This window comes from Halichoerus grypus, chromosome 3, assembly GCF_964656455.1.
Source record: "Halichoerus grypus chromosome 3, mHalGry1.hap1.1, whole genome shotgun sequence".
Taxonomy (NCBI): Eukaryota; Metazoa; Chordata; class Mammalia; order Carnivora; family Phocidae; genus Halichoerus; species Halichoerus grypus.
In genome coordinates, this window is record NC_135714.1 from 2,063,680 (window position 1) to 2,086,505 (window position 22,826).

The 22,826-nt window shown below is 44.7% G+C and overlaps 1 protein-coding gene across 5 annotated transcripts in view; it reads left to right on the plus strand.

The window, feature by feature from the left end:
* The window catches only part of GRK4 (G protein-coupled receptor kinase 4), a 92,549-nt gene that overhangs the window by 41,181 nt on the left and 28,542 nt on the right, over positions 1-22,826 (plus strand). For 3 of the 5 annotated variants that reach the window (XM_078068324.1, XM_078068322.1, XM_078068323.1), the window contains 5 exons: positions 3,816-3,916; positions 10,538-10,630; positions 11,510-11,573; positions 14,532-14,672; positions 17,997-18,187. In XM_078068324.1, coding sequence (XP_077924450.1) covers positions 3,816-3,916; positions 10,538-10,630; positions 11,510-11,573; positions 14,532-14,672; positions 17,997-18,187 — 590 coding nt within the window. Of the gene's footprint in view, positions 1-3,815; positions 3,917-10,537; positions 10,631-11,509; positions 11,574-14,531; positions 14,673-17,996; positions 18,188-22,826 lie in introns of those variants that run through there. The other 2 variants (XM_078068325.1, XM_036085663.2) reach the window with 2 other exon arrangements.

The following is a 22,826-nucleotide window of genomic DNA, read 5'->3' on the forward strand; positions in this document are numbered from 1 at the left end:
TACATTGTCCAATTTGTTGGCATAGTTTTTCATAATATTCTCTTATAATTGTTTGTACTTCTGTGGTGTTTGTTGGTATTTATCCTCTCTCATTTGTGATTTTATTTATTTGGATCCTTTATACAAATAAGAGGTTAATCAATTTTTTTTTTAAGATTTTATTTATATATTTGACAGAGAGAGAGAGAGAGCACAAGTAGGCAGAGTGGCAGGCAGAGGAAGAGGGAGAAGCAGGCTCTTCACTGAGCAGGGAGCCAGACGTGGGGCTCGATCCCAGGACCCAAGGATCATGACCTGAGCCAAAGGCAGCTGCTTAACCAACTGAGCCACCCAGGTGCCCCAAGAGGTTAATCAATTTTATTGATTTTTTTCAAAGAACCAGCTGTGGTTTCATTGATCTGTTCTATTGGTTTTTTAGTTTCTATATCATTTATTTCTGCTCTAATATTTATTATTTCCTTCTTCCTGTTGGTTTTAGGTTTTTTTTGTTGTTGTTGTTCTTTTTCCAGCTCCCTTAGATGTAAGGTTAGATTATTTATTTGAGATTTTTCTTGCTTTTTGAAGTAGGCCTGTATTGCTATAAACTTCCCTCTTATAGCTACTTTTGCTGCTTCCCAAAGGTTTTGAACTCTTGTGTTTTCATTTGCGTTTGTTTCCATGTGCTTTTTTATTTCATCTTTTATTTCCTGGTTGACCCATTCATTGTTTAGCAGCATGGTATTTAACCTCCTTGTATTTGTGGTCTTTCCAGATTTTTTCTTGTGGTTGACTTCTAGTTTCATAGTGTTGTGTCAGAAAAGATACACAGTATGACTTAGATCTTTTTAAGTTTGTTAAGGCTTGGTTTGTGGCCTAATATGTGATCTATTCTGGAGAGTGTTCCATGTGCACTTGAAAAGAATGGGTATTCTGCTCTTTGAGGATGGAATGTTCTGAATATATCTGTTAAATTCATCTGGTCCAATGTGTCATTCAAAGCCAATGTTTCCTTGTTGATTTTCTGTTTAGATGATGTGTCCATTGATGTGAGTGGGGAGTTAAATTTCCCTAATATTATTGTATTATTATTGATTAGATCCTTTATGTTTGTTATTAACTGTTTTATGTATTTGGGTGCTTCCAGCTTGGATGCATAAATATTTACAATTGTTATATCTTCTTGTAGGATTGCCCCCTTTATTATTTATTATATAATGTCCTTCTTTGTTCTTATTATAGTCTTTGTTTTAAAGTCTGTTTTGGGGGCGCCTGGGTGGCTCAGTCATTAAGCGTCTGCCTTCAGCTCAGGTCATGATCCCAGGGTCCTGGGATCGAGCCCCACATCGGGCTCCCTGCTCTGCGGGAAGCCTGCTTCTCCCTCTCCCATTCCACCTGCTTGTATTCCCTCTCTCACTGTGTCTCTCTCTGTCAAATAAATAAATAAAATCTTTAAAAAAAAAAAATAAAGTCTGTTTTGTCTGATGTAAGTATTGCTACTCTGGCTTTCTTTTGACAAGCATTTGCATGATAGATATTTCTCCATCCCCTCACTTTCAATCTGCTGATGTCTTTAGGTCTACAATGAGTCCCTTGTAGGCAGCATATAGATGGGGCTTCTTTTCTTATCCATTCTGACTCCCTATGTCTTTTGATTGGAGCATTTAGTTCATTTACGTTCAGAGTAGTTATTGATAGATATGTATTTATTACCATTTTATTACTTGTTTTGTGGTTGTTTCTGAAGATTTTCTCTGATCCTTTCTTGTCTTTCTTTCATGATTTGCTGGTTTTCCTTAGTGATATATTTGAATTTATGTCTCTTTATTTTTTGCGTATTTATTAGTGGTTTTTGATTTGTGGTTACCATTAGGTCGATACATAACATCTTCTGCATATAGCAGTCTATATTAAGTTGATGGTCGTTTAAGTTTGAACCCATTCTTTACTCCTTTCCTTCCCACATTTTAGGTATATGGTGTAATATTTTACATCCTCTTATTTTGTGAGTTCCTTGACTATTTTTTACAGAAATATTCATTTTTACTGCTTTTGTATTACCTCTCTTCATACCGTCATTTTTGGTCTTTCCTTTTCACTCAAGGAGTCCCCTGTAATATTTCTTGCAGCTTTGGTTTAGTGATGATGAGCTCCTTTAGTTTTGTTTGCCTGGGAAACTCTTTATCTCTCCTTCTTTTTTATTTTTTAGTAAGTATTTTATTTATTTATTTGAGAGAGAGAGCGCGCACAAGCCGAGGGGGTGGGGGTGGGGAGGGCAGAGGGAGAAGCAGACTCCCCACTGAGCAGGGAGCCTGACACAGGCTCGATCCCAGGACCCTGAAATCATGACCTGAGCCGAAGGCAGACATAGTATAGATAGGAAAAAGCCTCACTTCTGTTAGATCTTTTAATTGACACCTATTAATCATTATTAATTATAACAATATTGTTCATTTTTTTAAAATGTGAGTTTTCTATATTGTTGTATATTTCTATCACTAGTTCAACTTTGATGAAAGTGTTTCTTTGATTTGTAGAAAACACAGTTTTGCTGTGTTAACTCAGCTATACCACTGTCAGAAATCAGTTTAGAATGCATTCTCATGTCTAATGACAAATTAAATGTATAATTGAACATGATCTGGTTATCTTTTTCAATAAATCTGGACAGTAGTTTTGTTATGTGTTTTCTTTCTCCAGAATTCTCTAGTTGAGGGTTAAGAGAATGGGAAGTGGGCCCGTAGGGACATATTAGTGAGAATGTAAAGTGGTAGAGCCTTTTTGGAGGTCAGCTTTGCAATAAATATCAATGTTTAAGAGACATGTATCCTTTGAGCTAGTAATCCTACTTCCAGGAATCTGTCTTATAAAAACACAGTTGTACAAAGATGTTCATGACAGTGGTGTCTGCAGTGGAAAAAATGGGCAGCTAGAATGTGTAAGAAGGACAGATAAGCACATACTCTGGAAAACCATGCAGTCTTCAAGAAAATACATTAGCTCTCTAGGTAGCGGCACATATTTATAAAACTACATATGCATTTTTATCCCATTTGTGTGAGAAAAAATTGTTTATTTCTGAGGCTTTGTGTGCATGTGTATGTGTTTATATTTTTAATTATGGCAAAAAAGACATAAAATTGATCATCGTAACCATTTCTAAGTGCACAGTTCGGTAGCATTACACATGCTGACATTGGCGGGCAGCCTGTACCACCATCCATCTCCTGAACTTTCTTTATCCTGCAAATCTGAAACTCTGTCCCCATTAAACACAGCTCCCACTTTCCCCTCCCCCAGGCCCTAGGCAACCACCATTCCACGTTCCATCTTTAGTATTCTGACCATTTCGGGGACCTCATAGGAGTGGGATCATACAGTATTTGTCCTTCTGTGACGGGCTCATCTCACCGAGCACAATGTCCTCAAGGTTCATCCGTGTTGCGGCAGGTGTCAGAACGTCCTTCCTCTTTGAAGCTGAGTAACATTCCCCGGCATGGATGGACCACAGTGTTTATCCATTCGTCTGTCAGCGGACCCTTGGGTTGCCCCGGCCTCTTGCATATTGTGGATAATGCTGCTGTGCATACGGGTGTACAGATACCTCCCCAAGACCTTGCTTTTCGCTCTGATTTGCTTTGCTTAGGAGAAGATCTGAAAAGGTGGACAACACACTGAACTCTGGGAAATGATACCGGGGTGGCGGGGGAAGGTGGCACTTTGATTTATTTCATACACTTGATGTACTTTTTTCTTACAGTAAGCATTAGGTTCTGTTTACAATTGGTAAATTATGAAATCACTAATTGTTATGCATTTGGTTGTGCTGTATTCAAAAGTCAGCAGTCCCTTTACCAGAAATACCTTCCTGTGTTTTGAGAGAATGTCGGTTGAGACTGAAGCAGAACCCCAGCAAGGACGACTTTGAGGAATGCACCAGGTAAGCAGCCGGCGCCACCCTGCACAGACGTGTGGCTGACGCCAGATGGGAGGCTTACAGGGGCTCTCACTGCGGGACATTCCAAATTAAAGTGGTCATTTTCACTAGAAAGAGATACATGAAGGGTGATAATTATACAGACAGAAGGGACACCCTGAAATGGGTCACATCGTGGAGAGCCAGTGTATGCGCATGGTTTTGCAGGCCCCTGGCCCCTCCGCTCAGCCTTCTGAAATGCGTGTGTCTGGGATGTAAGGATTCCCATAAAATGTTGTTTTTTTAAAGCCCTAGGAACTTGCTGAAAATATCTTTTCTCTAGGTATTTGCAGTACAGACAGGGAAATTCTAAGTGAAAGCATTTTGACTAAATCCGGCTCCTGATGTACACAGGGAGAAAGAATGGTTTCTGGACTGATCTGGCCCAGAACACAGAGTCCTCTGTCCAGTCATGCAGCATTCGCGTGTTGTTTATCCTAAGAGCCCTTCAACAGAGGCTGGTTGAGTGCTGGCTCTATGTCAGGCGCTGCGTCCGTTTCTTGGGGCGGCCATCACAAAGTTCCACAAACTTAGGTGGCATAAAACAGCAGGAATTTATTCTCTGGATGCCTGGGTGGCTCAGTCGGTGAAGCATCTGCCTCCGGCTCAGGTCGTGATCCCAGGGTCCTGGGATCGAGCTCCGTGTTGGGCTCCCTGCTCAATGGGGAGCCTGCTTCTCCCTCTCCCTCTGCCCCTCTCTTCCCTGCGACTTGTTCTCTTTCTCTCTTGCTCTCAAATAAATAAATAAAATCTTAAAAAAACAACAAGAGAAGTTTATTCTCACAGTTCTGGAAGCTGGGAGTCTGAAGTCAAGGTCTCTCAAGGACAGGATCCTCCCTCGTCTCTGCTTGTTTCTGGTGGAGGCCAGCGATCCCTGCTGTTTCTAGGCTTGGAGCTGCAGCATTTCAGTCTCTGCTGTCATTGTCCTCATGTTCTCTCCTCTTCTTATAAGGGCACCAGTCCCATTGAATCAGGGCCCACCCTATTCTGGTATGACCGCATCTTAACTATTTATATCCGCAAAGATCAGGGTTAGGACTCAACATATCTGTTTGGGGGAAGCATTTCAAGTCACAGTAATAGTTTGCTTCTTTGGGTTGAGGTTATGTTAGAGAGCAAAACAAAACACTGCTGACTTGAGTTTTCATTCCTACGTGACTTAAGAAAATATGAATTCCAGAGCTTTGGCTTATTAGTTATTTTTTGGGAAAATAGTTATTAAGCACCTATTTGTGCTGTCATTGATCTAGTTTCCAGGAATAAAATGATAAGCAGGAATGAGTTGGTTCTTTACTTCTAGGGAGCTGTATTAGTTTCCTATTGCAGCCATAACAAATTGCCACAAACTTGATGGCCTAAAACCACACGCATCTATTTTTTTTTTCAGTTCTGGAGGTCAGAAGTCTGAAAGTGGTATCGCTGGGCAGAAATCAAGGTGTCCATAGGGCCTTGCTCCATTGAGAATCTAGGGGAGGATCCATTTTCTTGTTTTCTAGGAATGCATTACTTGGTTCATGGTCCCTTACTCCATGTTCAAAACCAGCCGTACAGCATCCTCAAGTTTCTCTCTGCTTCTGTCTTTAGGAAACCTTTTCTTACTCTGTATGTGCACATCTCCCTCAGCCTCCCTCATACAACGACACGTGTGATGGCATTTAGGGCCCACCCAGATAATCCAGGATCATTTTGCCATCTCAGTCCCCTTAACTCAGTCATCTGCAAAGTCCCTGTTGCCATGGAGGGTGACAGTCACAGGTTCCAGGGATTGGGTCATTCATTATTCAGCCTACCACAGGTGCTGAATAAATTGCCAGGGAGCGAGCGTTGAGGGTGCCTCTCCTAGCCTGGGGCCACAAGAAGAGTCTTCTCAGAGACCCTTCCCTGCAGGCTGAGGAGGAGGCCAGGGAGCACAGAGACCCGCAGGGGGAGGGGCTGGTCGAGGATTGCTGCTGCTTCACCCCAGGAGGGCCAGGGAGAGGGTCCTCGCGGCTCCCACTCCCTGGTCCTTGTTCCCAGGTGCCCTTTCTGTCACTTCCCAAGTGTTCACATGGGAGTCCTCACATGAACAACAGTGATAAACGCTTATGAATGCATTACTCCTAGTAACCCATGAAGTGGGCACGACTGTTACCCTTACTGGAGGCCAGAGAGGTTTGGTAACCTGCCCCAGGCCCCTCTGCCTGAGGACAGAGCAGCCAGCTCCCTCACACGGGTGCATTCTCCAAGAAGGGCAGTCATCAGCCTGGTTTGCATGCAACTTTTGTGAAGATCCCACTTTTAAAACTGATCACGTTTGGTTCCATTTTCATTTTGCAGAAACTACTAGAAAAAAATCTGAGAATTAATTCCTAAGTAGTCACTTCAGATGTTGTGTTTTTCCTTTCTCAGATTTTTATGTTAACTTGTAGACACACAGAAGAGCGCTAGATCCCATTAGGCCCTAGTGGTGGCATCCCCTAGCGGTGACATCGGTGTGATGGGCACATCCACAGTGTGGGTGTAGACCTGTCTGTCACCGGCACCTCGGCTCAGCCCCTCTCCTGCTTACAACGGTGAGCACCGGCAACTGGAAGAACAAGGTTTTGGGCTGGTCGGTCACTCTGTGCCGCCCAAAGTATCCCTTTGTGATTTAGAATTACCAAAGAACTACGTTTTGTTTCTGCGGTAAGTGTGTGGCTCACTGGTGTGCAGATCAGCACCTGTGGAGTGGCGGGTATGTCCCCTGTGCTCTGAGACAGGGTGCTGGCAGCCGGGCCGGCCCTGTGCTCAGTCGTTTCCGCGTGACTGTGCCTCCAGCCGGCGGCTGCCTCTTTCCTACGCAGCGTGCAGTAACGCTGCCCCATCCGTGTTTCCTGAGGATGACGGCGGTAGGGCAGAGCCTCAGTGACGCCACCGTGGGCGGAGGGTCTGGCCCAGCCCCCGTGGAGGACACCCTAGGGACAAAAGCAGGATGGAAGGCTCCACTGCAGCACTCCACAGCCTGGAGACAAAGAAGGGGACAGCCCCAGGCTGGAGACCGTCCCTTGTGGTGACACACTCGCAGACAGCAGAGCAGGACCTCCTTCAGGAGCAGTTTCAAGGGGGCAAGGCAGGCCACGTGTCATTGGCCTTCTCAAGGTCACTCCCAGAAGCACAGTGTCTCTGTCTGTCTGGCTGCTGTAACAGATGCCACAGACTGGGAGGCATCTGTCTCCCATGGCTCTGCAGGCTGGAAGCCCATGGTCACGGCGCCAGCGTCGTCCGGCTCTGGTGAGGCCCCTCTTCAGAGTTCTGTGGCCTCACGTGGCAGGAAGGGCCAGGGAGCTCTCTGGGGTCTCTTTCATAAGAGCACGAAACCAAATCCGTTCAGGGAGGCTCCACCCTCCAAAAACCGTCACCTCGGGGATTAGGTTTCAACATAGGAGTTTTGGGGGGACACACATTCAGTCCATAGCATACATCATCATGACTATCCCTTCCAAAAACCAAGCACCCATGTGCCAGGGAATAGCCACACCTTCACTTTGACCTCCGGAGAAAAGTACACATGGTGAGGAGCAAAGACCCATCTCTGCATGCCCCTGAGGTTGTGCGGGGAAAGTCACACTGCTTAGCAGGGCTGGTCCGGGCCGCGGGGGAGAAGGGTCCTTTCACGCCTGTGGGTCCACGCTGCGTATTCGCACCACGGCTTCCTGTGCTTTGTCACTGGGAACCAGCTTTCTAGGGGAGACAGCATTTCACTTCCCTAGCACTTGCCAGCTGGTTTCCTGATTTCTCTTTTTACCTCTAGGCCTCTTTCCTTTTTCTATGGTTATCATGTGTTCCCCCATTCCAGCCTTAGGGTTCTTCATTGATACATCTCTTCACTAAATTTGTTCGTATTTTTAACCCTCTGATGAGGCACTTTCCCAATTCCGTCCTGCTGTTGACGAATGCGGTGGTGTACAGGACCGTATCAGACTGGCCACAGGTCTGCCTCCTTCTCTGCGTATCCGCTCCGAGATACCGACTTAAAAGTCTCTCATATTTAAATAAGTTTTAGTACTCAGTCCTCTGTCTGGATTAGTTCACTTGACTGGTGGCGGTTTATTCTTTACATTCTTACTAAGTGCCTGTCGTTTGCCAGCCGCTGGGCCAGGCACTGGGTAACGGGGGACCTCAGCACGATGCGGTGCAGAAATGAGGACTTTCAGAATTCCCCACTATTCTGGCTCCTTTCTGTATTGCTGCAACCTTCATTGCCCCAAAAGCCTTCCTTCTCATTTTGGATTCCAGAGTACTGATGCTGCATAATGAACATAAATGTTTCCTTTAGGGGCGCCTGGGTGGCTCAGTCAGTTGGGCATCTGCCTTCAGCTCAGGTCATGATCCCGGAGTCCCGGGATCAAATCCTGCATCGGGCTCCCAGCTCGGCGGGGAGTCTGCTTCTCCCTCTGACTCTCTCCCCTCTTATGCTCTCTCTCGCGCTATCGCTCAAATAAATAAATAAAATCTTAAAAAAAAAATAAATGTTTCCTTTAGGCTCCCCGCTGTTTTCTGTAAGAAGCTGTAGTGAGAGGCAAGCATGGTGTGATGGTTGGTGGGGAGCCCCAGGATGGATATATTAAAAACCAATGTGGAACTGATACACAGTTTTGAATATCATAACTTTAAAAAAAATGTGTGCGGTGGGAGCGGGGGGCGCCTGGGTGGCTCAGTTGGTTAAGCATCCTACTCTTGGTTTCCGTTCAGGTCAGGATCTCAGTCTTGGGATCAAACCCCGCATTGGGTTCTGTTCTCAGTGCTGAGTCTTCTTGTCCCCCCCCCAAATAAATAAATAAATAAAATCTTTAAAAAAAGGTGTGTGCAGTAGGTTTATTTCTCAGATTGGAGCAGTGGGGCAGAGTCTGTTGTTTTTGAGGTAAGGAGTATTAGGAAGTGAAATTGAGAAGCACTGGTAAGTTGATTGTAGTCATCAGCATATTAATTTATACAGACTGAAATATACAATTATATTAGAATAAGTTGATAGTGTGTGGTTCTTCTCATGGAAATACGTAAACACCTCTACAAAGATGATTTAACTAAGTCGACAGTATCAGAATCCTTGCCCTGGTCCACAAAGGTTTGGAGTTGGGCTGCCCACGTGCTTAGTAGGGAAAGGTGTTCCTAGAGGCAGGCAGCAGGCGCTCCCTCTCGCTCCACTAGGACAGGAGGAGGTGGTCTAGGGAGCCAGCCTCCAGAACAGTGCTCAGGTCTCAGATTATATGTAGCAGCCGTGTCAGACCCTCTGATGTCTGGACATCTTCCAATGTCTATTACACTCTTAAAAATGATTGAGGACCCAAACAGCTTTTGTGTATGTGGCTTACATTTTTAAAAAGAAGAAGACATAAACATTCCACTTGCCATCAGAGCAATGATGTCACATGTCTTGTGCTTCTGGAAAACCCCTCTGTGAAAATGAGGTTTTTAGTTTTTAAAAGGCACATGATGTCTTAGTGTTATTACAAATATAGTTTCATTGTTAAACACCCCCCCTGAAAGGGTCTCAGAATCCATAGGGATCCTCAGAACACATTTTGAGAATCGCTGTGCTATAATATTAGTTAGTCCGAGAACTTGTGAATAACTTCCTTTTACAAAATAAAGTGAAATCAAGTGGCTTGCTCAGAATTCTTACAATCAGTGAAAATGCTAGAATTGTTCCCGAAGCCTCTTGAGTTACTGGTCTACTAGCAATTCCCCATGGAAACTATGACCTTTTCCCATTTGGGTTTTTGTCCATGCTTGGGAGACGCTTTCCTTCTTCCTTCATCTGGATGACTTCTACTTCAACTCGGACACCAACTTCACCCAAGTGTCCCTAATATATCCTCTCCTGGGGGAGGTGTTCTGGGCACGCCAGGCATGGCACACTCTTCTCTAACGGTGCCCTAACTTACCCATCTCCCTGGCCGAGCTGGTAGGTTCTTCAGTGTAGGCCTCATTGGACGTCCGCTCCAACGTCCAGCACAGTGCTTGCAGTCTACTTCTTAGATGCTTATTGACTAATGAGCTGTTTTAAAAATTGACTGCATTCTGTCCCTCATCTACTCTACGAATAAGAATTTTATTAGTTCTGTAATAAAGTAAAATTGTATACATTTTATAAAATTCTAAATAAAACTTCAGAAGCGTGGCTAATTGCATAAAATTTCTTCTGGAAATAGATAGCATAAAATAGTTCATCGGGTGTTTTAGTTTCAATGTTAAAAAAAGGTTGTGTCACATATTAACATTTTCTACAATATGACTATTACCGTTTAGATACTCATTCTAATCTTACACACCAAATGTCTACAATCCCTCCTGAAACACACGTGCTTGGATGCACACACACACAGCACGCACACCCCTCGAATACACTGGGGGGTAAGCAATTTCGTTTCTTTTGAATTCTTGCCTTCATATTTTTACTGATAACATTAGAAACAAGTGTGGAATTCTATAATTGCAAATTTTAATATATTTAATTGTGTAAAATGATTGACTTCCCATACCCAGTGTTGATGAATGTGCTGAAACATAGTTGTTTTCATATTGTAATGCAACAAACGTATATAATTACGTAAAATCTTTTTCTAGAATTATCCATAACTATTTAAGTGGAGAACCATTTGGAGAATACCAAGAAAGCCCATACTTTTCTCGATTTCTACAGTGGAAATGGCTGGAAAGGTATGTTCTAAGTTAAAATTCAAAAACAAGTAGTAACTTCTCAGAATGTGTACTGATTGATGTATACTTTTCCATCTGTCAAAATAATATTGGAAATCTTGGGCTGGATACGGTACTGTTGTACAGAAACTGTTAATATGTGTTATGTAATTTCTTCAGCCCTGTGAGCACAGTAGTTAGAAAATAAAACATATCCTAGATTCACAGAAATATAATCCGATGTGCACTGGTTCAGTCTTGTGGTACTAGCCACGTGGACTCAGTCAAGGGACTTGGCCTTCGTGAGCATCAGGTCCCTGTTTTTGAAAATAGACGTAATTCTAGAATCCACCCTACTGGGCTGCTGGACTGCCCTGAGGATTGTGTATAGCTTGGTGTACAAAGTAAGTGCTCAGTAAGTGTGGTTGTGACAATGGTTATTGATTGATTAGACTTCCAGTTCTACTTCATGCACGTTTCTTTTGAGATGTTGAGTATAAACACCTCTTTGAGGTTCTTTTTCCACAGGGTGGTGCACTGTAGATATGTCATTTTCCTCCGCAGCTGTCCAATAGGCCCAGTACATACATATGTCGTGATGTGAACTAGTTGCTGACCCTCCTTCAGTTAGTAAGGATAATTGGACGGTTCTAGATCTGTCTTCATTGTTTTCAATAATTCTTAATGTTAACATGCACTTATATCTCTTAGCGTAATGGAAGGCGTCCCACCAGAGGGAGCCACGGTCCCTGAGCATGGGCACTCTTGCCCCGGGCACTCCCTTTGAATAGTGCGGTGTCATAAATAAGGCCAGGACGGGAGCTAGGTAGGCTTTTCTGCTTTAAAATAACAATGTGATGTGACACCTGAAGCTTTTTTTTTTTTTTTTTAATTAATTAGGCAACCAGTGACAAAGAACACATTTAGGCATTACAGAGTTCTAGGAAAAGGCGGATTTGGTGAGGTAAGTAATACGTGACTAGAAAAGTAAGACAGCATGGTACTTGAGAGACATGATGTGTCAACTTTACCAATACCTTTATTTCTCTACCGTGTATTTTGGGAATGATTTAGCCAACCGCAAGAATTAAGATTGAACAAACAAAAGGTACTTTGCTACCTGCTTTTAAAAGATTCGGAGATCTGGAAAGAAAAAATTCACTATCTTCGTGATTTTTTTCTTTCACTTTATGTTTCTTACAGAAGTTGTTTCCCACATTCAATTATTCAACATTCAATCTCAATTTGTCCTGATGGAAAAGATGATTGTTTCCATATTGTTGAATTTCTCTATTTCCTTAATTTAAGACTAGCTTAAAAGCTCATATAGTGCAGAGTACATTATTAAATGTGCCTATTTATCTCAACTCTGTGTGGACATGTATGTGCTCCACACCTATATCAAAAGATACTAGAAAATGTGTAAATTTGGGAAAATCCTAAGGACACTACCCACAAATTCATGAGAGATGGTCTTTGAACATGATGGCTCTCCTAGAGAGAGACTATTGTGTGGGGTGGACCAAGAATCACATGTAGTTCTGGTTGGGTCATTTAAAGAGGTGTTAGTTGCCTCATTGATTGTCTGGAGGGGTCAGGTTCAGTTTTAGCATTTATAACTCCCCAGAGCCAGCGCCGGGACAGCCACAGAGAACCGAAGCTGCACGTGTAGTCAGAAGCAAGTGAAATTGCCCGCATGTGATCGAAATCACCCATGCTCCCAAATTCCCATGGAAAGCCTAAACCAAAGCCACCAGAGTTCCCTTAATGTGGATTAGGAAGCCAACCTAAGAGGCCTTGTCCCACAAGTGAGGCCTCTCCTACCTCTGTGCTTGGGTGAGGGAGACATCGGCCCACGTTGCCATCATCTCAGAACCAGCAATGTTGTGCCCGACACAGTCCTGGAAACCTGTTAGAGTATTTCCAGTGATCCAACCAAATGCTGTTGTAACCCTTCCAGGATAGAGATTTCTGTAAGAAATCCACCCTCTGTTTGAATACCTCCTCAAGCAGGAAAGTAATTCGCTCTCTTTAATTCGTGCTACTCTGCCTTTCATGATGTCCAAGTATAAAACTCAGATTCTGTCCAAGAACAGAGGATGTTTCAAGCTCTTGTGTTTACAAAAGAATGTAGTTCTGGTTATAGCCACATGGAGGTTCTAGAAATGGACCCAGTAGTAACGTGTTAGCAAATTTTAACTGTTGTGAAAGACTTGGTATATTTATATTTATAGATTATTTTTTAACACATTTACTTGTGTTTCCACACAAAAGATTGTACAGATGGATAAAGTGTTCTGGTTTTTCACGGACCTGTTCTGGATGGGTTATTTGTTACATCGCGTCTGTGGTGGAGCGGAACGGTCCATTTCCACTGTGCATCCCTGTCAGACGGAGCCCTGTGACCCTAATGCGGACAGCCTCAGTGCCTTTTAAATCCAAATTCCAGGGGTGGATTTACTTTTTCCAAATGCTAACACCTCTTCTGGTGGTTTTGCAAGGGCAGACATTTTGGTCTTATTTTGTTGACCGCATTGCTTTCACTTAGGCTTCAAGTCCTCCAGAAGAGATTTGTGGGGTCCTGCGGTGGCACCAAGGAGAGAGGACCGGTGGCATCTCTGTGTGCCTGGCTGTAGAGGTAGCACAGTGCCGTGGAGGGGGCTCGGCGCGCAGCTGGCCTTGCTTCCGCGGTGGACCCCGGCTTCATCCCATCCTCTTCACGACAGGGAGACGATCCCTGCTTCCCTGGGTGGTTGCGAGCAGCAGAGGAATGTTCGTGTTCAGCTGAGAGCGCAGAGTCTGGCTCCCTTGCCTCTTCTCCCTTCTCTTTCTTCGACTTGGCAATTCCACTTAGAAGAATTTGTCTTAAGTTAACGATAAAGAGATATGCCAAGATTTATGTGCTGAGACTTAATGGTAGGAAAATGACTAAAGAAATTTTGGAGTAGTCAGATATTGGGAGAACATAGAATGATAAGGAAACAGTCACACTGGAAGATGAAAACAGGAGATTATAAAATATTATCTATTCTATAATATAAGGTCAGGTTCCCCACCCAAAATTCAGGAGGACTCAGAAGCCTATACAGTTATCTTGGGATTTCAGTGAGTTTTATCATTGTCCTTACTAATACTTTCAGTATTTTCCACAATGAACTTTATATTTTCTCATCAAAGTCATGTTATTGATGGATTAAAATGATATCATGTCTTATGTTTGCTTATAAGATAACCGTGTCTCTGTCTGTGTGGTATGTGCATGGGTTACGTGTGTGGGGCTCGTACGTGCCTGTGGTGAGCAGTAAGTGTGTGTGGGGAGTGTGTCCGTGGTATGAAGGGTGTGTGTGTGTGTGTGTGTGTGTGTGCGTGTGTGCGTGTGTGCGTAGTGGACGGGAGTCAGAGGACACAAGTAGCCCCGTGCCGATAGCCCAGAAGCTGTGGGATGGGTACTTGGGAGCTCGTTATAGCCCCATCTCCACTTCTGTGATTTTGGAAATTTTTCCTAGTGGGAAGGTAAGTAATGTATCAATAGTATTTTAACAACTAAGTAGAATAAATGCATGAGAGTTTATGAACACTATGCAATATCTTTTCTTATATTCTTAAACTTTTAAAAGAAAGAGGAATCAGTTTACTTTCAAACACTGTGGTTCTTGTGCAAGGACTGAAAGACCCAGGGAGACCCTGGCCGACCCGACGTGCTGTGATCCCCTGTGGGCAGATGCGCCGCGGCTCTGGCTGGGAGAGCGAGGACCCCCTCCACCCTCCCACCCCCGCCAGCCGCCAGCCCCTCCCTGCTGTTCACCAGAGGGGCTGATCATGGAGGAAATGGGGCTTGGTTGCTGGTGGTGGTGGTGGTGGGGGTGGCGGCCTAAGAGGTGGCAGGTGTGTAGAAACCTTTCTTTCCCCTTTTTTAAACTAGGTTTGTGCCTGTCAAGTGCGAGCTACAGGAAAGATGTATGCGTGTAAGAAGCTAGAGAAAAAAAGAATAAAGAAGAGGAAAGGTGAAGCCATGGCTCTCAACGAAAAGAGAATCCTAGAAAAAGTGCATAGCAGATTTGTAGTGAGTATCTGGGTTTAGTCCTTGCTGTGGATGGTGCGGTGAGGACCCCTTTCCTGGGCATTCCTGCTGCTGGGCCCACCTGCACTGCCGCTCGGCTGTGGGTGTGGGCTGTGCTGCCCCGGCTGCGGCGGGCCAGGGGCCAGGGACAGCCTGGTCCTGCTGGTGGCCTCTTCTTCCCTGTCCCCCTCTTACTGAACACACACACAAAGCAGTGGTGATCCCCCCCCCCGGGGCCTGGTCTGTGGGCTCCTCCTCGCCCCCAGCAGCGGGCTGTTACCGGTCAGGGCCCTGCCCTCTCCTGGGCAGCCAGTGCTCATCCTGGGCCGTGGGGACACTGCCTCCTGAGCTTGGTCAGTGATGCTGAGCATCTTTTCACATGCCTGTTCGCCATCTGTATGTCTTCTTTGGAAAAATATCTGTTTAAATACTCTGCCCATTTTTTAATCAAGTTATTTTTTCGTATTAATTTGTGTAAGTCTTTTAATATATTTTTAATATTATTCCCTTATCTGATATATAATTTGCAAATATCTTCCATTCAGTAGGTTGCCTTTTTGTTTTGTTGATGGTTTCATTCGCTGTGCAGAAGCTTTTTAGTTTGTTGTAATCCCATTTGTTTATTTTAGCTTTTGTTGCTCTTGCCTCAGTAGACTGTGCCCCCCACCCCCAAGTATTGCTAAGACTGATGCCAAAGAGCTTACTTCCTATGGTTTCTTCTAGGAGTTTTATGGTTTTACTTGTTACGTTCAAGTCTTTAATCCATTTTGAGTTAATTTTTGTGTATGGTAAAAGGTGGTGATCCAGTTTCATTCTTCTGCGTGTGGCTGTCCAGTTTTTCCAACACGATTTATTGAGCAGGCTCTCTTTTCCCCATTGAATGTTCTTGCCTCCTTTGTCATAAATTAACTGACCATATACGCATAGACGTATTTCTGGGCTTTCTATTCTCTTCCATTGATCTGTGTGGCTGTTTTTATGCCAATGCCATACCATTTTCACTACTACAGCTTGGTAATAGAGTTTGGAATCAGAGAGCATGATGCCTCCAGTTTTGTTCTTCTTTCTCAAGATTGCTTTGGCTCTTCAGAGTCTTGTGTTATTCCGTACAATTTTAGGATTATTTGTTCTAGTTCTGTGAAAAGAGCTATTGGTATTTTGTTAGGGATTGCACTGAATCTGTAGATTGCTTTGGGTAATATGGACATTTTAACAATATTAATTCTTCCATGCCGTGAAGATGGTATATCTTACCATTTGTTTGTGTTGTCTTCAGTTTCTTTCATCAGTCTCTTATAGTTCTCAGAGTATATGTCTTTCACCTCCTTGGTTAAATTTATTCCTGGGTTTTTTATTACTTTGATACAACTGTAAGTTGGATGGTTTTCTTTTTTTATTTATTTTTATTTTTTTTTAAAAGATTTTATTTATTTGACAGAGAGACACACAGTGAGAGAGGGAACACAAACAGGGGGAGTGGGAGAGGGAGAAGCAGGCTCATATTTCTATTTTTGTGTGATTTGGTCTTGGAAGGTTGGGTTTCTAGGAACTTACCGTTTCTCCTGGGTTGTCCCGTGTGTTGGTGTGTAACTTCATGCTGGTCTCTTAGGGTTCTTTGTATTTCTCTGGTGTCACTGGTAACTTCTCTTTCATTTCTGACTTTTAAAAAATTTATATATTTGTTTGTTTATTATTGATGAGTGTGACTAGAAGTTTATTGATTTTATTTTTTCAAAGAACCAGGTTTTAATTGATCTTTTCTATTGTTTTTTCATCTCTATTTCATTTATTTCCACTCTGATCTTTATTATTTCCTCCTCCTACTAACTTTGGGCTTTGTTATTTTTTTAGCTCCTTTAGATATAAAATGAGATTGTTTATTTGGCATTTTTCTTGTTTCTTGGGGTAAGCCTGTGTTGTTATGACCTTCTCTCTTAGAGCTGCTTTTGCTGTGTCCCATAGATTTTGGAAAGTTGACTTCCATTTTATTTGTCTGCAGGTAGTTTCTTATTTCCTCTGTGAGTTTTCCTTCATCCTTGATTGTATTTTTTCCTCTCTGCTGACAGTGGATCAGTGGGTCCTGACCTGTACCTGTGTCACACTCAGCCCCCCTCCCTCCCACTGCCCATCCTGGCTGGCCCACAGCATGAGTATGCATGTGGGCAGTCCACTACTTTCTATATAATTTATTGTGTTTCTAGCCAAGTTATTAGAAACAATATCAGCCACAAATAGTTAGAAAATAAAAACTTTTAATTGATTCCATTTACAATAGCATCAAGAAACATCATAATCTAGGCAAAAATTTAATGAAAATCTGCAAGACTTCTACACTGAGATCTAAAACGCTATTCCAAGAAATTAAAGAAGACCAAATAAAGGGAAGGATGCCATGCTTATGGATTAGAAAGCTCAATATATGATGATGTTGGTTTTCCCAAATTGATATATAGATTGAATGAATTAAGTGTAGTCCCAATCAAAATCCCAGTAGGGTGTGTGTGTGTGTGTGTGTGTGTAAATTGACCTACAAACCAACAGAAAAGTGGGCAAAATACTTGGACAGGTACTTCACACAAGTAGTTCCAAATGGATAAGTATATGAAAAAGTATGAGAAATGTGTCCTGTATTTGTATATACAGAGAAATGCACATTAAAACTGCAGTAAGAGGCAACTATACCTTCAGCAGCATCGACTGACAGCATAAAACGTTGGAAGGATGTGCAGCGCAAGACCCCTTACACCGTGGGTGGGGGTATTAACTGGTAACTTGTATACTGAACATGGGTGTTCTAGAAGTACGAAACGTTGAGCATGATTGGAGCATAGCTTCGATGAATCACGATCCCAAGTGTCTTTGTTTTTTTTTTAAAGATTTATTTATTTATTTGAGAGAACGAGAATGAGAGAGAGTACACGAGAGGGGGGAGGGTCAGAGGGAGAAGCAGGCTCCTCGCTGAGCAGGGAGCCCGATGCGGGACTCGATCCCGGGACTCCAGGATCATGACCTGAGCCGAAGGCAGTTGCTTAACCAACTGAGCCACCCAGGCGCCCACGATCCCAAGTGTCTTTGTGAAGTTTTGCCATCTACCCACTTAGCCACAGAAAATTCTCTCCTCAGTACAGAATTCCTGTAAGATCTTTGATAGGTAAATGTCCAAGAAGCACCACATGCATGGTATGCATTTCCCTGAAGCATATAGTATTTGGGCGTTCTGATGATAAATCTAACACGGAGTATTTGAATAATGTTAGCAAACAGAGTAAATCACCAATGAATGAGCAGGTGTTTGTGCTTTGTTTTTTATGATGCTGTTGTCTTTAGGTTAGTTTGTCCTACACTTATGAAACCAAAGATTCCTTGTGCTTGGTGCTAACCATTATGAATGGAGGGGACTTGAAGTTTCACATCCACAACCTGGGCAACCCTGGCTTTGATGAGCAGAGAGCTGTTTTCTATGCTGCCGAGCTGTGCTGTGGCTTGGAGGATTTACAGAGGGAAAGGATTGTGTACAGGTAAGAATAGCATGAACTCCTGGGGCCCGGGGGCCTGTTCATCCTGAGCCTGAGGCTCCCACCGGCTCCCTCTGGCCACCCAGGAGCCTGGGCAGAAGGGCTGCGGCGGAGCCCTGGTGGCCATTCGTAGGGTCTGGTCACTCACACTGTTGGGGATATGGTCAATCAGCAGTGGACCTTGGTTTTATTTTTAGTTCTCTTTGATCTCTAGTAGATCAGTTTTATTTGTTAAGTTGATCAAATATAGGCAATGTAACTCATGTAAGCACGAGAAGAGCCCATTTCCAAAATAGTTCATTTCGGACTGTGGACTCTGTTCCAACAAAATAGTGTAACAATTAAATGTCTCTAATATGTATTTTAATATTTTGCATCTTAGTATTAAGTAAAGAAAATTAAATTTAATTTAATAGGTCTAATTAAATTAGTATGATCAAATATTTAGTTTTAGGGAGAGCAGTCCCTCCAGCCACCCTTTGGGTATGGAGCTCCTGGGCTCTGACGCCCTTCTCGACCTTCCCCGTGTAGCTCTGTCCCTTCACCTCTGTGCGGACATCCACCTCCGTGTGAGGACCATTCCCTGCAGGCGTTTCTCACCTTGCCCTTTACCCTACATTTCCAAGGGAGACCCCTGCCCTCATCTTCCCCATCCAGTTGGTCACCAAATCACCCCTGAATGTTTCCCTAGTCAGTCTTTAGGGTCACTGGCTTAGTTCATATCTTCCTAAGGTTACCTGGCAGGCAGACACTTGAATGGTCTCGCTGATGCCAGTCTTGGCCCGGTTCCTGCTCTGTGAGACCAATGATAGGCCTTCGATCCTGTCATAGCGTCCCTAGCTTGCAGCCCTGTGGGCCTGGCTCTCCTGACCCTGGGGGGGTGCCGCTCCCCACTGACTTCTCCAGCCCGGCGTCCCGCTGTTTCCCGAGTGGGGACTCTCTGCCTTCGCGATGCACACGTGAGCATCTCAAGCGTCCTCACGTCTTCATACCTCTGCACATGTGGTCTGCTTGTCGGAGGCCTTTCTTCACTGCAGCCCCTCTGCCTTCATTCTGAGAAACTGCAGCTCATCCCTAAGTTCCCCACCCCTGATAATGGGGGGGTGTGCTCCCCTTGGGCATCCTCAGAGCACCTGTGCTGTCCCACCAGAGGGCTGGTCACACCAGCCGCAAGCTTCTCAGAAGGCCTTTCTCGGATCCCTATTCTGATGAACTCTTGGCTTTGTTTCACATATCCCAGAGCCACATTATGATCTCTTGAGGGCCAGACACCAGGCCTGGCCACGGGGCTGGTGCAGCTCCCCTTGAGATGTTGAGCAAGGGGTGGACTGCTGCCTTGGGAGCCATTCCTACAGACACAGGCCCTGGTCTGAGTGGAGAATGCCTTGTCACCACACTCACAGGGAGAGACTGGTGGTCCTGAAGCAGGGAACAAGCCTGTAGGAGCTCTGAGTCCTCTTCACTCTGGGAGGACCTTAGAGTTTATTACAGTTCAGTAAAGTTAAGTCCCCTCTGCTTGCTTCCAGTGTAAAGACGTGCAGGCATACCTCGTTTTATTGCTCTTCCCTTTACTGTGCTTCACAAATACCGCCTTTTTTACAAATGGAAGCTTTGTGACAACCCTGCACTGAGCAAGTCCTATTGGTGCTACTTTTCCAGCCGCACAGGCTCACTTTATGTCTGCGTCACATGTCGGTAATTCTTTTTTTTTTTTTTTAGATTTTATTTATTTATTCATGAGAGACACAGAGAGAGAGAGAGAGAGAGAGAAGCAGAGGGAGAAGCAGGCTTCCCGCTAAGCAGGGAGCCCGATGCGGGACTCGATCCCAGGACCCTGGGATCATGACCTGAGCCGAAGGCAGATGCTTAACCATCTGAGCCACCTAGGCGCCCACATGTCGGTAATTCTTGCAGGGTTTCAAACCGTTTCATTATTATACTTGTTACAGTGATCTATGATCTCTGATGTTACTATCAGACTTGTTCGGGGGCACCACAGACTGCGCTCATATAAGACGGCAAACTTAACCAGTGCGTGTTGTGTGTTCTGACTGCTCCACCGACCGCCTGTTTCCCTCTCTCTCCTTCTCCTTGGGCCTCCCTGTCCCCTGAGACACAACAATGTGGACATTAGGCCAATTAATAACCCTGTAATGGCCTCTAAGTGCTCAAGTGAAAGGAAGAGTCACGCATATCTCACTTGAAATCAAAAGCTAGAAATGATTAAGCTTGGCGAGGAAGGGATGTCTAAAGCCAAGATAGGCCGAAAGGTAGGCCTCTTGTGCCAAAAGTCCACGTTGCAAATGCCAAGGAAAGGTTCTCGAAGGAAGTTAAGAGCGCTACTCCAGCGAACACATGAGTGATAAGAAAGCACAACGGCCTCATTGCTGACGGGGAGAAAATTTTGGTGGTTTGGATAGGAGATCAAAGCAGCCCCAGTATTCCCTTAAGCCAAAGCCTCATCCAGAGCAAGGCCCTGACTCTCTTCAAGTCCACGAAGGCTGAGGGAGGTGAGGAAGCCGCAGAAGAAAAGTCTGCAGCTAGCAGAGGTGGGTTCATGAGGTTTAAGGAAACACGGAAGTGCCAGGTGAAGCAGCACGCGCTGGTGGAGAAGCTGCAGCAGGTTCGGCAGAAGGTCCAGCTAGGATCGCTCGGGAAGGCGGCTGCTAAACAGACGCTCCGTGGAGACGCGGCAGCCTTATGTGGGGAGAAGAGGTCGTCTGGGACTGTCCTAGCTAGAGAGGAGAAGCCAGCGCCTGGCTTCAGACGTTCAAGGGACAGGCTGACTTCCCTGTTAGGGGCTACTGCGGCTGGTGACTTGAAGCTGAAGCCGGAAAATTCTTAGGGCCCTTAAGAATTATGCTACCTCGGGGCGCCTGGGTGGCTCAGATGGTTAAGCGTCTGCCTTCGGCTCAGGTCATGATCCCAGGGTCCTGGGATCGAGTCCCGCATCGGGCTCCCTGCCAGGAAGGGAGCCTGCTTCTCCCTCTGCCTCTGCCTCTCTCTCATGAATAAATAAATAAAACATTTAAAAAAAAAAAAAAAGAATTATGCTACCTCTCCTCTGCCCGTGCTCTGCAGACGGAACGGCGCGGCCTGGACGACAGCATACCTGTTTACAACACGGTTTACCAAATACCTGAAGCCCGCTGTGGAGACCTACTGCTCAGAAAAAAAGATTCCTTTCGAAATATTAGTGCTCGTCGACATCGTACCTGGTCACCCAAGAGCTCTGATGACGTCCGGCGAGATTAGTGTTGTTTTCATGCCTGCTAATGCAATGTCCATTCTGCAGCCCACGGAGCAAGGAGTAATTTTGACTTTGAAGTCTTACATTTAAGAGACACGCTTCGCAAGGCTGTATTATTTAAGAGACACACCATAGATGGTGATTCCTGTGCTCGATCTGGGTAAATTGAGAATCTTCTGGAAAGGATTCACCATTCCAGACGCCATTAAGAAAATGTTCCCATGGTTCAATGTCAATACTAACAGGAGTTTGGGAGAAATGGGTGCCAGCCCTCGTGGAGGACGTTGAGGGGTTCAAGACTCAGTGGAGGAAGTCACTGCAGATGTGGCGGAAACAGCCAGAGAGCTAGAAGTGGAGCCTGGAGAGGTGAGCGAACCGCTGCCCTCTCAGGATAACACTTGAACGGATGAGGAGGTGCTTCTATGGAGGAGCAGAGAAGGGGATTTCTTGAGATGGTGTCTACTCCCGGTGACGATGCTCTGAAGACTGTTGAAATATGGCAAGGATTTAGGATATTGCATAACCTTAGTTGATAGGTTGGCAGGGTTTGAGAGGACTGACTCCAGTTTTGAGAGAAGTTCTACTGTGGGTAAAATGCTATCAGACAACAGCACATGCTACAGAGAAATCATTTGGGAAAGGAAGAGTCAATCAGTGCAACAAATTTGTTCTCATTTTAAGAAACTGCCACAGACAGCCCAACCTTCAGCAGCCCCGACGTGATCAGTCAGCGGCCGGCAGCATCGAGGTAAGACCCTCCACCAGCAAAAGGATCACAGCTTGCGGAGAGCTCAGATGATGGGTAGCAGTAAAGCACTTTTTAATTAAGGCATTCATTGTTTTGGGGGCGCCTGGGTGGCTCAGTCGGTTAAGCATCTGCCTTTGGCTCAGATCATGATCCCAGGATCCTGGGATCAAGTCCCACATCAGGCTGCCTGCTCAGCGGGGAGTCGGCTCCCTCTGCCTCTGCCCCTGCTCGTGCTTTCTCTCTCTCTCAAATAAATAAATAAAATCTTTTAAAAAAGGGATTTAGGGGATTTAGGATTGGGACCAGTCCCCTATATCTCTAAGGTGTGCCAGGATTACTGGATTGGTTAGAAGATTTTCATTTCCCTCCAACCTTTCACCTCAGGCCCCCACTTGCCCTCAGACAGAGCAGAGGAAAGACATGGGTTGGCCAGCACTTAGTGGGAATTGGATGCATGTCCACAACACCCACCATTAGGAGGTGCCCACTGTTGGATGAATGACCGATGACTTTCAGCCTCTGATGGTGCATCCCGTCCCCTAGGGACCTGTCAAGCATCGCGTTCATCTTTGAAATTCTTTCTTGTTGTCAGAGGTTGCCTCTTGACAACCTTTATCGGACCAGGTGCCAGAAAGATGACCTTT